The sequence below is a fragment of the Carassius carassius genome, chromosome 41 (genome assembly GCF_963082965.1).
Source record: "Carassius carassius chromosome 41, fCarCar2.1, whole genome shotgun sequence".
NCBI lineage: Eukaryota > Metazoa > Chordata > Actinopteri > Cypriniformes > Cyprinidae > Carassius > Carassius carassius.
In genome coordinates, this window is record NC_081795.1 from 9,263,058 (window position 1) to 9,279,319 (window position 16,262).

Sequence of the window (16,262 nt, forward strand, 5' to 3'; positions counted from 1 at the left end):
ACCTTTGGTAATGTATTAGCATAGACTAATAACATGGGTTAATTTAGTTATAAAGTAATCCAGGTGCTTAAAGTTTGTGTGCTGTTTAATGACTGGATGGTGGTGCAGTAAACAAGAAGAGGTTGATGAGGGTTCCCTTCAAAGCTTTTTGGAATTCGCAGACTTACCCGGGTAGAAGTCTTTGGATTTGGACAGCTTGATGGTGGCCCCTGTTTCTTTCTGTAGCTGGACAATAGTCTGACCACCCTTGCCAATTATGGAGCCTGCGGCGTAGCTTGGAATCAGCACCTTTAAGAAATATTCGCCTTCCTCTGAAAACAGAAAAAGAGAAAAAAATTAACTTTGTATTATATTTACAAAGGTTTTTTTTTCACATACAGTATAACAATATATACAATGAATAATAAATATATACAAAACAGATTTTAAAAAGAAAAATAAATCATTTTCTGTAATCCAATATGTAGAATTATTTAAGTAAATATATATTTTTTCAATAGATTTAAGCATTTTTGTAATCTGATGTTTACAATAATAATTTTTATTCTTGTAATTATTAAATATTTGCAATGGATTTATAAATATATATAAATCAGAATAAAGTTTTCTGACATTTACGTTTGTTTTATGCATTTAAACACACTTAAATGCAAAAAACAATTTTTGTGGACATGCATAAATTACTAAAATAACTGACATTTTAATTACATTTTTAATAGATGCATTAGAGCTGGGAGCGTGAATGAAAAGTAGCCAACAAGTCGAGCCAAGTGTTCAGGATACATAGGAACTTCTTTAATAATACATACAGTTTAAAAAGCATCCCAGGTGGCACCTCATAAAGCTGGTTGAATGCCCTAGTTGAGTGTAATCTAGCAAAGGGTGGCTAATATAAAGAAGCTAAAATATAAGATAGTTTGGAATTATTTTTTTTTAAGAAACATTTTTGTCCACTAAATGAGTCACATACTTCAATTTGTGCTACATCACAGGTTTTATGGCCTATTATTATTATGACCTGTAGAATAAAGTGATAAAGATTGAGGAGGTGTGTCCAAATTTTAAATGGCAGTGGATTTAAAATATGGCTGCACAATGCATAGATTTACATTCTTGCTAGATGCCTTAAATGCCTGACTTAGGAGAAAACGCACATATTGTCTAAGAGGCAATCAGAGAAGGCAGCTATAAATAAAAGTCAAGCTGAAACACTAGACCAGCAAAGAATTACAAGACCACTATAATAAGATCAGTGGACTTAACGAGTTGTAATTAACGCTGAACCACAAGTACTAATGCTTAAGTTAAGGAGGGCCGATAATAGTCAAGAGCAGAACAAAAATTCTAGCATAGGTTAGTGGGACAAGTTATGTAAGTAGGAAAGATAAGGGACATTTTGTTAAACACATCAATCAAAGTAAGTGCAAGAGAAGGCGAATTTGAACAGAAGTATTATGAGGCTCAGTTTCAGTGTAACTAGAAAGCTAGACATTGTATTGTATAGCAGTAGCAATTGAATAGCAAGTTGCATATAATGTAGCACAAGACATCCTGATTTCACTTCCCTCTTGAGAAAGGTCAGCAAAGGTTTTCCTGAAAGTAGAGCAGCGGTGGGGCAGTAAAGTGCCTCATCTATTGTCGGGCTCTACCTGGCTGCTGCATATCCAGGTCAGCAGAAGCATAGTACATGGTCCCTTCACCGTGACTTTAACATGACATTGTATCCTTCTGTCTGAGCCGCTTGGGTATGCGCTTAATATTCCACCACAATTAATCTGTGTCGGCTCCCAGAAGACGGCCGCTTTAGATTAGATTGTTATTCTGGAATAGCAGTTTATCTTGTCAAGACAGGCTGATGGCTAGGCTAAGCTACATGCACTTGCAGCCTAATACTGATGATTGGGTAAAAATGAAAGAGACTACTGGACAGACTATTAATGTCAGAGTGCAGCTGGGAAAACAAATGGACTAACAATGGCAACAAGGACAATGTTTTGGTCGAAGGCCTGACTTAACTGCATCAGTGACAAAGTAATGACACATGTCTGTAGTTATGTGTGAACCAAATTAAGAGAAGTGTTAGTGTTCTGCTAACAAGATGGACGTGATAGATCAGACTGCTTTGAGCAAAAAAACATAGAGAGGGATAGTATTACTACAGCAGATTTGCTTTAAGGTTCAACTAAAAATAAAAATTATTCACTTACTTTATTACTTTATATTTAACAACTGTTTTTTTTTTCTGTTTTGGAGCAACATATTGAACTAATCTGTATTTTTATTTACAATGAATCGGAACTGGAGCTTTCAAGCTTGAAATATGATCGATGACCGTAAGAGCAGTCAGTTTTGTGTGGGGAATTGATTGAAATTTACCTTGTAATTCTCTAACAACTGTCCCCTTCAGTGAGCCAGTTACTGTTGAGAGCATGGGTTCAATGAATTGAACTCGAGAAATGAATTTAAGTCTGATTAATGAATGAATCATTCACACAGGTTTTGTGACGTGGATGAGCTGATTCATTGAAAAGATCTGACTCAACAAAATGATTCTTCATGATTCAGCCATAATTTACATTTTCAATGTATTTTGACTGTTTCTCATACAAAATTACTGTATGGCTTCAGAAGACTTCAGATATAATGCCACTGGACGACTTTTATGATGCTTTCTTGGCGCTTTTTTGTTATTTTGTCGCCCATTCACTTTTAATATATTAAATAGAGTGGTCTGAATATTCTTCAAAACATTTTGTGTTTCACTGAATTACGTCATACAGGTATGAAATGACCTGAGAGAGAGCAGTGATTTAAATGAGTTTCATTTATAGGTGAATTACCTCTCTAAAGGAAAAGTTCACCCAAAAATGAAAATTCTGTCATCATTTACTCACCCTCAACCTGTATGAATTTATTTCTTCTGTTGAACATAAAAGAAGATCTTTTGAAGAATGTAGGTAACAAATCAGTTTCTGGTACCCATTTGATTTCTATAGAATTTTTTTCATACTATGAAAATAAATGAAGACCAACAATATTTTAAACATTCTAAAATACACCGATTGCAAATTTCTTGGCCGATTCTGATTACAGATTACTTTTTCCATTGCAAAAAGTAAACACAGAAGCTGCATTGAAGTGGCATTAGATGTATTGACACAGAATATTTGATGAAGCCGAGGTGCCATTAATGCATTTACACTGCAAAATTGCAAATGTATAATTCATTTTATACAATAAAAAATTGTTTATACTTTTTTTGCACATACAAATAAGGAATGTTGGGGAAAATGCAATGATACTTTTTAAATATGAAACCAAACCACCAGTAGGTAGAGGCAAATGTGTCAAATGACTGTCTTTATGAATGAGTCACTGAATCATTGACTCACTCGATTTGTTCAAACATGTGGATTGATTCAGTAACAAACTCCACTGTGTGTTGCTAGGAGACACACAATAGTTCTGCTGTGGCTTTGATTGGAACTATTTATGTTTGTGAAATCGTGCAAAAACAGTCAACATTGTGTCTAAAATGTCACTTAATTTTAACTTCTTGCTCATTGAACTACTATTGTATAAAATAAGTGTAACATTCAATTCGTGTTGATATTCGGGAAAACATCTTGGTCGTGTAATGTTGCTAACTTATATAATATATTATAAATATAATTTTTTTCTACTGCAGTATGCATCTATAACTTTCTGTGTGTGCTGATGCGCTCATTTGTTCTGATTTCTGCGTGAGTCTCTCTCTCTCACACAGACAGGCTGCGCAAGCCTTATCATCGACATAAATCCATCATCAGTCGCGTTTACACAGAATGCAATGAAATCACAACAATTCCCATGCAAAATAAATTTGGTGGCCAAGTTTCAGTTCTTCCCAAGTTATTTTTGGTATCGGACATTTTAATCAGGCTTCTTGTCTGGCCGGGCATGTAACATTCTCTCTCACTTGCCTTTAGAAAATCTACTTTAATTTGAGCCCTGTTGTTTCCCCACACTTTACTTTGGCCCTACACATATTACAAATTGAGAACTTTGTGTCTACTTGTCTACGAAAATACATTTAAAATATATTCTATGTTTAACAGAAATTTGAATTAATTTGAATTTGAAATAACCTGAGAGTGAGTAAATGTTGACAGTGTTTTCATTTTTGAAAGAGCTAACAGTAAGGACTGGGATGATTTTAACAACGTTTAAGTCTTCTAGAGGTAATCTCATTAGAATCACAGGCCAGCCCAGTTGATCTGGATGTGTAATGAAGCGTATCTCTAACCAAACAAGTATAGTCTCATATTTAGCCACGCTAGTTGTACTGGATGCCACCAGATTATGAATTGCATAAACAACAAGGGAATAATGGAGGTTACTGTGACATAAATAAATAAATGTACTCAGAAATGGGTTCGCAGACACCTCTAAATGACAATTCCTGATTTTTTCACTCACATACTAAAAACTGCCATTTTTTTAATCATAAACAGAAGGTTCAAACAGTGTCTACAGAACACTACAGATACATGCTTTTCTGCAGTGACCCAGATTTCTCACAGTGCTAAGCCTGTCCTTCTTTTGATTTGGATGAGTCTAAATTTAACCTTGATTAATATGGCGCAGGGTTCATAAATAATGTGTATCCTGCATACATAAGTACTCTCTCTTCAAAAGCATCTAACAAAAGTCTTGTCATAAAATTGGATCAAGAAGCTGTGTTATAACTGACATTATCATCACATTAGACACATGATATTATATTAAGAGCGTCATATTTTCATAAAAATATTAGGCTGTTTTAAAGGTTACACATTTTACTTTGTACTTTGGTTTACTTTGCAGTAAAAAGAAAGAAACAATCAGCAAAGAGATGAATGTAGACTCTGACTCGCAGATAAGAAAATCTATATGTAATTTTTACAGAATATGAAACAAATTACCGTGAAATCCGACAAAATCTGATGAAAATGGTGGATCATGGATGGCCGGTTGGTTGCATCTCTCTAAAAGAATGTGAATGAGAAAATTAATGTTTGTGGAAATGTCAAATAGAAAAACAAAACAAGGTGAAGTACAGAACAATGAAAGAGTCTACCTTTAAACCTCCTGCTCTAATCAAGAACATACCTGTGAATGTTGATGGCATGGATAAAGATAGAGGATGAAGTAATAATGAAGTTTACAGTAACGGGATTTCGGTTTCTAATATATTCATTATTATTTTAAATCAATCATGGCCTGATGGCTGTGTTCTTGAAAAATGCATTCAGTGAACTGCTGTGAATTAAAAGATTATTCCAGGTTCAATACTAGTTAAACTCAGTTGACAGCACTTGTGGAATAATGTTGATGTCCCCCAAATAAATTATTTGAACAAAGCAAATTTGAGTGAGGCACTTGAATGGGGAGCAATCTGTAAACATTAAAATACTCACCATTTCACTAGTTTCAGTCATCAGACATAAACAATATGCATGTCAACACAATTTTAGTGTAACCTTTTTTATAGTTATATCCGGTTTTACTAATTAGTGACAACATAACACCTAAAGTCCTAAAATGACTATAAAAATGACAAGAACAGCTCAAATAATACACAAGAATTAACAGAACAATTAAAGACCTTTTAAAAAATTTGTTTCACCATAACCTTAATATTTAATTTTCTTTAAAAGAAATGCTGTTGACTGAGCTTAATATTTGAATATTCCATTATAATAAGCATACAGTAAACCAAAATCAGTTTAGTTTTAAAAAAAGATTCTCAGTTTCTTCTTTTCTAAAACGTGGAGCATCTACTGCCCAAGTTTGAGTTGGACTAAGCCTATTTCCTGTCACTTGTCAATACAAAGCTCTGGCTGAGAAAAATCAGTCGACTACACTACACACATATCCGTAACAGTGCCTTTGAGGGAAATGAGTCCCTCCCATTGTGCTACACCGGGAACAAAACAAGAACAATTGGAATACGCTGTTATTCTTCCCTCCAGCCTACTTAATATCTTAATAAGTCTTGTCTTGTGTGAACATCTATATGACTGCACGGATCACACCCTCTGAGAAATCAGAATAATTAATAAAAAAGCCCAAATGTGCATTACTCATAATAAACCAGTGGGTGTAAACACAAATCATTGGTTGCTAGAGGCTCCCAAGAGAGCCATGATTCAGAATAAGCAACACCAGCTTGAGGATTGAAGGTTCCTGTGGGTGTATGTTGGGGGCCTTAAAAAACAGGCACAAAGCAATAAAGCTACAAACAGTTTTTTTCTCCTTTCTTGTTTGCATTGTAGATTTATACCACATTAGATTTCAGATTCATAACTGGGTTGCAAAGCATTTGTGCTTAAGTACAACAAACATACACCTAATTTTGGCAGAGTGATGAAAGGACCACTTTCCCTGCAAGGCTGTCCAAGCAACTGCCTGACCAAAATGGCTTCCGATATAAACACTGCACTCAGAATAAAACACACTACTCGGTTTCTGCTGCATGTGAGTGAAAGCAGCATGCTTTGTTCTAACAAGCGCAAAGGCTCGAGGAAAAGCCTTCGCGTTGCTTCTTTCATTCATCTCATCCATATTCATCTCAGGTCCCGTCCTCCATTCCAAGGCAGACGAGCCGAGAGAGGCGAGCAAGTCATCCAATGTGGGGCCGCCTTTTACAACGCCCTCCCAAATCCTTGCCATTCTGCATGAGATTTTTTTTTTCTTTGACGCAGTGCTTTAAAGAAAAAAACGAAGCAGCGTCCCTCTTCGTGATCGTACGGTCATCAATAGACAGAGGGTTGCATGGATAATCAATGACTTGCTGCAATTAATGGGAAATGAGAGAGATGGATTCAGGGAGGAAGAAGTAATGATCGCCCAAACCCAGAACCATGATTAGAGGCGAAACAAACAAATGATGGGGGAGCACAACGCAGTGCACCTTAAATGTATTTCTGCTGAGCCTATCAAAAACAGCCATAGCAAAAACCTGTGCACTTAATCTGAAAACCGTTTACAGTATTGCACTGTAGGATGTGAGTGAATGTGGTGGGCGACAGCGACGGATCGGTTATTGGTCCCCCGTATAAATGTGGAGGTGAATCTTCAAACACAGCTTGCAATTCATGTTTATGTAACAACCACTTCTAAGAGAGATCCCACATCATCGGGCTGAAATGAACAAGCAAAAGAATCAAAAAACAGGCTAGTCGCGAATTCAGTGCCAAGCAGCATCCGAACATGTCTTTATATAGTAAAAACAACACAGGATCGTACACACACACACACACTTCCACGCTTTCTTACAGCCTTAGAGGGTCACAGTTCCCTCACGCCATCCAGCTAGGACATCTGTATCCCCTGAAACAACCTTTTGTAAATAGAAGCACTGTACTGTGCCAGTCTATCCATTTACAAAATTAAAACATTACATCTTATGAGACAGCTCGGGGACGTGGAGAGAGGCTCTTTGGTGATCTTGAAGCCGAAGCTTTAATGATCAATTGGCAGGAAAATGATTCTTGGTTTTAAGCCAACTGACTTTCATCTTAATGCGTATATCTTAAAGCGTATAACTTTGTTTTTCAGGCAGCCTTTAAAATGCAATCATTTGTCATCCACATCATCCAATAAATAAAGAGTTAAAACAATATGCAAGTCACACAAAATATGATACTAATCCTACAAGTATGTAAACACCAAATCAAATACTGTATCCTTATTTTCAACTCAAAAGCAGTCCAAAAAGCTACATAAATGGTTGAGATTCACATGAACTTGGCCGATGATTTGCCTGTGTAACATCTTGTGTTTAAATATAAACCACAAAGCGGTACATGGTGACCCTAAAAAGATTCAACCATGTTGAAATTATTATTTTTTTTTAATTCAGCATTTCTATTTTACAATTTTCCAGAGATCCATTTATATGGGGTTAGAATTGTTGCATTATTTCAAATAAATATATTATGATCCACAGATAAATGTAAAGGGATTAACAAAAACCAAACATACACTATTCACAAAATAAATAGAATGAGATCCACAAATGAATATTATAGTTTCACAAACATGAATTTAATTTACAAATAAAAAAAAAATGAGACAAATATATTTTTATTCTACAAACACAACTTTGCCTGGAATTTATTTGTAAATCACATCCTGTGCATTTGTAGATCGCTGCGCGCATTTGTGGATAGCTTGCTGTGTATTTTTTGATCACTGCGCGCATTTGTGGATAGCTCGCAGAGCATTTGAAGATAGCTGAGCACATTTGTGGATAGCTTGCTGTGCATTTGTGGATCGCTGTGCGTATTTGTGGATTTTGAGACAATTCTAACATCAAGACACACACCAATCCACAAATGTATGGCCTCCACCCACCGTCTACTCAAGCCAATCAGATAACAGCCACACTTCGCTGACCAATCGTAGCACGTTCTCACTATGACCAATCACATTTTGCTTTAGAATCAGGAAGGAGGCAGATTCATTTTGCACCCCTATAGTTTAAGACTTCTTCATATTTTCATCAGGATCAGTGAATGAAGATATACTCAGCATTATACAGAATTTATGATCATTCACAGATCCCAAACATCATCAGTAATTTCCTTGTGACGTGTCCAAACCAAATAGAAATCTACTGCGATGCTGTCCACTCTGGATGAGGCGCGACACGATGAAGGACAAATGGTTTTTACATTGTTTACACTGACAATGTAAATAATAACCTACTTTGTATCCTGTTAAGTTAATTTTACAAACAAAATTACTGTAGTAAGTCTGATTCATTTGAAATATTGTTTGTATGATCAAGTGTTTTAACCAATAAATATTTCTTATCTTACATTTATATCCATTTATTTTCAACACACCTGCACCAAAAAAAGAACCAACCTATATTTTATTCCTCCCCAAACAATGGCAATAACTTTGTAATACTTTTAATTAATGTTTGAAAATATTATTTATAATGCTATATACATCGTTAGATCCACATAGCTGCTCATATCCATATCCGTATCCATCTACTTCACTGAAAAACTGGAAAAACACTGGCTGATTTGTGATGGCAATTTAACCTATTACACAAACTCGCATGTTTATCATGAGGTTGAATCCAGTAATTTATCAGTCAGATACTTATTGACGCTTTTCATGAATCATGAATGACGCTTCCATAACGCATTTATATCCAGTATAGCATTGTTCCCATAGCCATGATTAAGAGTGCTTTTTCTCTTGTATTTTCAAAGGCATGTAAAATTTACTGTGGCTGGGCTACAGTCTAACGAAATCCAATTTTAAACATCTTTTACTGTGTCAATCTTTATGGCCCTTATATTTCCGATTTGAGCCAATGCATATTATGAATGAAGGTATTTCAGGAAGAGACTGCCCTGATTGTAAATTCACAATGTGATTAGTTATAGCGAGAACATGCTATGATTGGTCAGCGAAATGTGGCTACTATCTGATTGGCTTGAGTAGACAGTGGGTGGAGTCCATGCAATTGTGGACTGTCAGTGTCTTGATGCAAGAAATGTTTCAAAATCCACAAATGCACAGCGAGCTAACCAAAAATGTGTGCAATGATCTAAAAATTTGTTTTCAATTTGCAAATCTCATTTTATTTATTTGTGAATTTAATTAATGTTTGTTAAACTCTGAGATTTCCTTGTGAATCTCGTTCTATTTATTTGTCAATATGTTCATTTTTTTGTAAATCTCTTTACATTTATTTGTGTATCATTATCTGTTTATTTGGAATAATGCAACGATTCTACTCCCATACATTTAAGTTAATAAATATGGATGAATTAATATAATTTCAGATGCTTAGTTAGAACGACAGTGTCATATTAATACATCCTTCTACACTATTGTAATTATATGTGATACCATATAAATACTCTATTTTAAACCAATTGGATTAAATTAATTATTTAAATAGAATCAAGGCTCCTACAGCTTTTGACCAGTGAAATTTTCATGATTTTTAAACTACTTAACTGGCCAAGGGTTTCAATTATTTTAAAGAGATTGCATGCACAAAGAGCAATTATATAGTTATATAATGTAATACCTAAACATAACAACAAAAAAAAGTATATTACCAGTAGAAATTTCCATTATCTTTCCATAACATTTCAAGATTTTATGAATTTCTTTGACATTTCCAGGCCTTGAAATGACAATATTAAAATGTCCAGATTCCCTTCCATAACCATGGAAACCCCATGGAATAATTTCTTTTGGCAAATAAATTCCGGTGAAGCCCAGATCTCTTAAGCATTAAAGTCTTTTCATTTGAGCAAATGGATCTGCAGGTTATGCCTCCCACGAGTCCAGCAAGCTTCTTCTGACTGACACTTCATAATGCTTTCTGAATCGATTCCTTCACATGTAAACATCCGCCAATCACTTCATTTATTCGCCATGATTAACCCTTTAACTGTAACTACAAACACTTATTTTACTGAAAAATCCTTTAACGGGTGAAATTAATTGTTCTTGCACTTTTTTTAATTCTGACCTTTACTGAAAACAAATATTGACGGGACGTATATTGTCTAGGATAATATTGCTAATATCAAGATGTTTTATATCTAATTCTCTCCCTTTAATATGCAGTTCAAAAAGACCCAAAATAACATGGCTTTCTGCTTAATGACACTAAAGGTGGGAATTTAACCATCACAGATCAGAAAAACAATGATTTACAATGTTAATTTGCTACCATACTTAGATCTACAAATCGGCTGAAAACACGTAGGGTTAAGAAATACATGCTTATTTTGTTTTTAATTAATTAGATGATTAGCCTAACAGTTTAGCAGACAAGTGTACACAAAACTTCTTATGGCATCTGCTGGAATGCATAATTAAAAGCAAGCATGGGTCCAGCACAAACAATAGACGCAAGTAAAATACTGAAGGTTCTAGTGCACTTCAGAGCGCTAAAATGTCTAATATCTGTATACAAACACTTCAGGCTTTTACTCTTAATTTTGAGTACCATATTATATTAAATATTTAAATGCAAGTGGTATAATAATTCTTACCACTATAGATATCTCATTAAAAAAAATTATAATCGTTTATCATTCATAACTGGAGTTTTCTGGGCCAAATTTCAAAATCAAAGATTATAGATTCAAGGCACAGGATCATAACGCAAGGTCATCTGCGGTGATAGCAAGGATGCGTAAACGCACGAGCCATGTTTTCTAATGTATGGCTACGTGCTCATAATATTAGCCTATATTTAGTAATGTAGGCTACATCCAATTTATCCCATACGTTAGCCTTTGATTTAGGAATACTAGGGATGTCGTAGGTGCGTAAGACTAGACGCAACCACCAATTCTGGGCCACTTAAAATGGACGCGAACTGTAAATATGAATATAAACCCAAGTGCACATGTCTGGTGAAGCATGCCCACGTTAGATGGCGAGATGCCCCGTGGAAAGCGAAAAACAACCTGCCATGAACTATTATGCTTAAAGGATTTACATCAAAGCACTTGTCTTTGGGAAGATTCGCTAATTCATTGCTAAGCAAGTTGCCTGTCTAGTAGATAACATTTGGGTCTTACCTCCTGTGTTTGTGCGTTTGGTGCTGCTGGCCTCCGTCGGGGTCTCCAGGGGTCTTTTGCGGGAATCGGGGGGATCAGACTCCATGTGCGGCTGTTGATTGTGATGATGCGGATTGGAGAAAATCCCATTTTGCTGCACTGCCCCACCGGCCATCATTTTTTATAAAGAAGCTTTAGGCTCGGTCTTGTTTTCCCTGGACGCGATACGCAAATAAGTTGTTTTTCTAAATGTGAAACCACGATTATATGAATGTTTGGGGTGCGTCGATCCTCCGTTGCAGCTTAGATACGGAATGAAAGACGCATCGATATCCAGTGGCTCAGGCTGTACTGATATTAATAACAAGTGATGTGGGAAACGTCCACACTCGTGGCTTGCGATGGCGCTCTCCTGCTGAAAACAATATATGACCTCAGTGGTCGGAACAGCTCAAAAGATTCTATGCTGAAAACTGGGAAGATGCGAGCGGAAAATAAAATAGCAACGGGAAATGTACAAGAGGCGAAAGAAAAAAACAGAGGATCCTGCATGCAGGTGAACAAACCCTGAAGATAGTGCTGGATGGCGTTGAAGCGCTGAACGAGCGCTTGAAGGAGATGCGATGTTTTTGTAGGCTCTGACTCGGAGATGCTGCAGTGTTGATTTCAGAGCATCTTTGCGCGTTTCTGCTGGAGCTCAGAGCAGCGGGTGACGTCATGTGGAGCCGCGACCGCGGCTGTCAAATGTGAAGAAACAGACACGCCCCCCTAGAGTTGTGATTGGTTGAGATTTTATTTTCTCCGGTAAAGCAAAGTATAAATCCTGCTTGTCACGTGACAATACAGAAGAAGGTGGCGGTGAGGAAAATGCGAGAGCATCATTGTAAAATAGGAGCAAGGATGTAAAAAAAAATAAAAGTCGTAGTTCTAAATGCGCAGCTCGTCTCATCCACGAGAATTCTACCAAAGTAAAATGTTGTTTTTGTTGTTGTTATTTTTAGACTATAATAGTGATATTATTACAATAATTGTTATTATTGTTATGTGATTTCTGCTTTTATTAATTATTTCTGTGGTTAAATTTTGTCATTTTATTAGTAGGCTAGTATAAGTAGTAGCAATTATTTATTTATTCTTTTTATGCCATTTTATTTTTAATTAATATAATAATAATAAATACAAATACATATAAAATTAAGAAGTAATATTTAATTTATATAATTTTTATTATTGTTAGTAGTATTAGTGGTATTATTACATTTAACTATCATTGTTATTATTAATGCAATAATATGTATAAATTAAATGACCTAAATTAAACAATGATACATTACTGTATTTTTTTATTATTATCACATTTAACTATTTATTATTAGTAGTATTTTGTCATTCGTAATTTTATTATTATTTAATAATAATAACAATAATAATACTATAATAATAATAGTACTAAATTACATACAAAATGAAACATATTTATGTAATTAAAATTTTTATTATTATAATTATTAGTAGTATAACATTTAACTATTTCATTTTTTATTATTATTAATGCAGTATTTGAACTTGAAAATGCTGTATTTAAATTACTGATAAAAATCATTTTAACTCACTTTTTAAAAGTACTTTGAAATCAGATATAAATAAATGGATGTTAAATGGATAACTGTTTAAACAAACTGACACTTTTTTTTTTTTTACTGTACAGTGTCCTCAGTGCCCAGTAAGACTCTTTGTATCCTCTTGTCACACACACTCACACTCCTCCTGTGTCAACACAGGGCTGGAGGCAAGCACTTGTCTTAGTCCAGATTCGCATCAAGGTGATGCTGCGTCGTCTACTGCATGCACACAAAGAGCCAACTTATGCAATTTCACATTTCTGTGGAAAAACTCAGCAGTGCGCCAGTGTCATCCAAAACACATAGGCCTATGTTCAGTTTGAGTTGAGCAAACCGATACTGAGACATTTGGCTCCTATTTACTGGGGAAGATTGAACAAAACAAATGACTATAAAACAATTGTTTTCTTTTGAGATCGGCCATCCATGAAATGCAATCAATGTTAAACAATCAAACTCAGTTGATTTGTATATTCTACCAGTCGCATTCTAGAAAAGCTCATTAATCATGAAATAAAATGGGTGACTATTTTATTTAGACCACAAAAGATTCAGTAATGTGAGAATTGTGATACATGAAGCTATTGCTTAAAAATGGAGTGCGCTTCCATGGATCAGCAATCAAATATAGGCCTGATAGGGTGGGACTGGGGAAACAGTAAGAGTAGAATTATTTAGCATGTTCACATACCATGTGTATTTCTTATCTGATTTTTATCAGTGTTACATTTAACCATGGATAAAAAAAAATAACCTCAGAGTATCCCTGCATAAACTGAATAAAAGAGAAATATTTAGTTTATTCTACACCCATTCTTGCTTCAAAAAGAGTATTATGTAATCATTTACATAATTTATTATATATTATATAAACAATTTATATATATATATATATATATATATATATATATATATATATATATATATATTGCTTTTTAATATTTAATTTATTATTATATTTAATACTTTTTATATATAATTTTTTTTCTGTGTCGAATAAATATATTTTTGCCTATGTACACTCATATGCGCCATATACATGCACCCAGTCTGACAAAAAATAATATTTACATACCATGAAAACTTGTAGCAAAACAAAAATCAGGTTCTGTTTGCCAGCAACGCATTGCAAACAAATGTTAATTTCGGACAGATGGCGGTGGCTAAAGCTCTCCATTCCTGCAATATGGGTTTATGAGCTTTCACATAAACCCGTGCAGTTTTCCCCCTCTTTCACACTGGTGAAAGGGTGAAATCTCGTCGAGGATGACTTTCAATGCATAACACCCTCCCCCACGCTACACACATTGTTTGAAGAAGGAACCCCATCTGCCCCCTTCTCCATAAGAGCACCCACCCTATTGTTTCTGCAACTAACACAGAAAAACCTTAAGAATTGGCCGGACTAGGCAACATCTGGCATTGAATTCACATTTATTTATGAGCAACAACATGGCACTACGCAGGTTTAAAAGGAGACAAGGGTATTTGATAATTCATCTGGCAACAAACTGCCTTTTTTGGAATCATTATCAAGATGTTTTTACAAATAAACAACTACTAATAAACCCAAAGAGGATGTTGAATAACTGTTCAAATCTGCCTCAGAGAGAATAATAAATATGGAATTATTTATTTCCTGGGTGAATCTCAAACCATGTTTTAAACAATATCATTGTTGGATATTAAATGAAATGCCATTAAAATTCATTGCCATTCCATAACTTATCTTTAAAAAATCGTTTGTATTTCAGTTTTCATGCATACACAATATTTTGATATGTGAGATTGATCTTTCCCCAGTTCGTAGCATTAAACATCACAACAGCAAGGCCAAAATCCACGATATGAAACAAAAGACATAAACAAGAGTCTCCATCTTGTGGATGAATTATGGAAGCAGTCGAAGAGACTGAGAAGAACTGCTTCTTTTTGTTACCTGACAAAAAATACAATTGCAAAAAAGCTGCAGAAATTACAAACACAATAACTTTAAATAGACATCTAACAGTTGATCTTTATATAAATATTTTTATTCAGTCCTCAAAGCTCTTCACATTTTGATACATCTTTATGAACAACAATACAACTGCACTGTTAAAATATATGCTATAGTTAAAACTGTGTTGTTGGAATTAATAATAAAAAACTATTAATAGCTAAACGTTGCAAGGTTGCTGTCCTCTTGTGGCAAAACGTTGGTCACATTTCATCTTTCAAGTGACATAGTCACCAGAGGACAACAGTCTCACAACATTTCTTTGTTGTGTTTTCTTCATTCCCTTCTTTTTGGTAATGCTTTCATTTCCACGGTTATTCAGCCAGCGAGCAAATAGATTTGTCGTAATAGATTTATTTTAGTTGTGCAATTGCATTTTGGTCACATTTGTCACATTGTCCCAGGCCCCAATTCAATTCTGACCATTGCCCAGGAGAAGGCTATACTCCGCCTATGGAAACATCTCACAGTGACGACTAGTAAATCTGGTGCACAGGTGCAGTCCATGAGGATGAGATGCACTGTAGTATTTAAAGCAGCTGTTGACCACACAAGAAACTCACTTCTACTTGATATTGAGCCCAACTTTGTTCAGAGACTCACTCAGTTTTCCATTTCCATTCTTCAAATGCCTGTGAAAGTTGTTCAGTTCAAGTTGTTTATGTGAAAACATATTTATGTTGATAATAAAAGCAGCTGAATGCGAGATAACTTTTCTTATCTTTCCATAAACTATTATTGCTGTGCGTGGTTCATCTGAAAGACAGTCCTAGTTTTTATAAACAGCTTGGTTTAATGATTTAAGAATCTGCTACAGATATCGTGTTGTTAATGTTACATCGGAATAGACTTCAACCTCGTTTCCTTTGGTTTACTGAAATAAGATTGAGATTTCAGACTTAAGTGGCACACGCCTATATTACTGTTCCCACACAATGTCCAAAGTTAAAATAAGTTATACTTTCAGAGCACAGTCTGAAATGTTATTGGGAAAAGCCATCACCAAATGACTGTAATCATGACAACAACATACTAATATGGCACAAACAAAAAAATACCATGCTA

General features: G+C 34.9%; 1 protein-coding gene across 2 annotated transcripts in view; it reads right to left on the reverse strand.

Annotated features, from left to right (window-relative positions):
* Window positions 1-12,278, reverse strand: part of LOC132123590 (RNA-binding protein Nova-1-like) — a 54,377-nt gene extending 42,099 nt beyond the window's left edge. The window contains exons 1-3 of one of the 2 annotated variants that reach the window (XM_059534324.1): window positions 11,598-12,278; window positions 4,944-5,006; window positions 168-311 (exon numbers count right to left, since the gene is read on the reverse strand). In XM_059534324.1, coding sequence (XP_059390307.1) covers window positions 168-311; window positions 4,944-5,006; window positions 11,598-11,754 — 364 coding nt within the window. In that variant the 5' untranslated portion in view covers window positions 11,755-12,278. The remainder of the gene's footprint in view (window positions 1-167; window positions 312-4,943; window positions 5,007-11,597) is intronic. The other variant, XM_059534325.1, reaches the window with a different exon arrangement.
* Window positions 12,279-16,262: the final 3,984 nt, after the last annotated feature.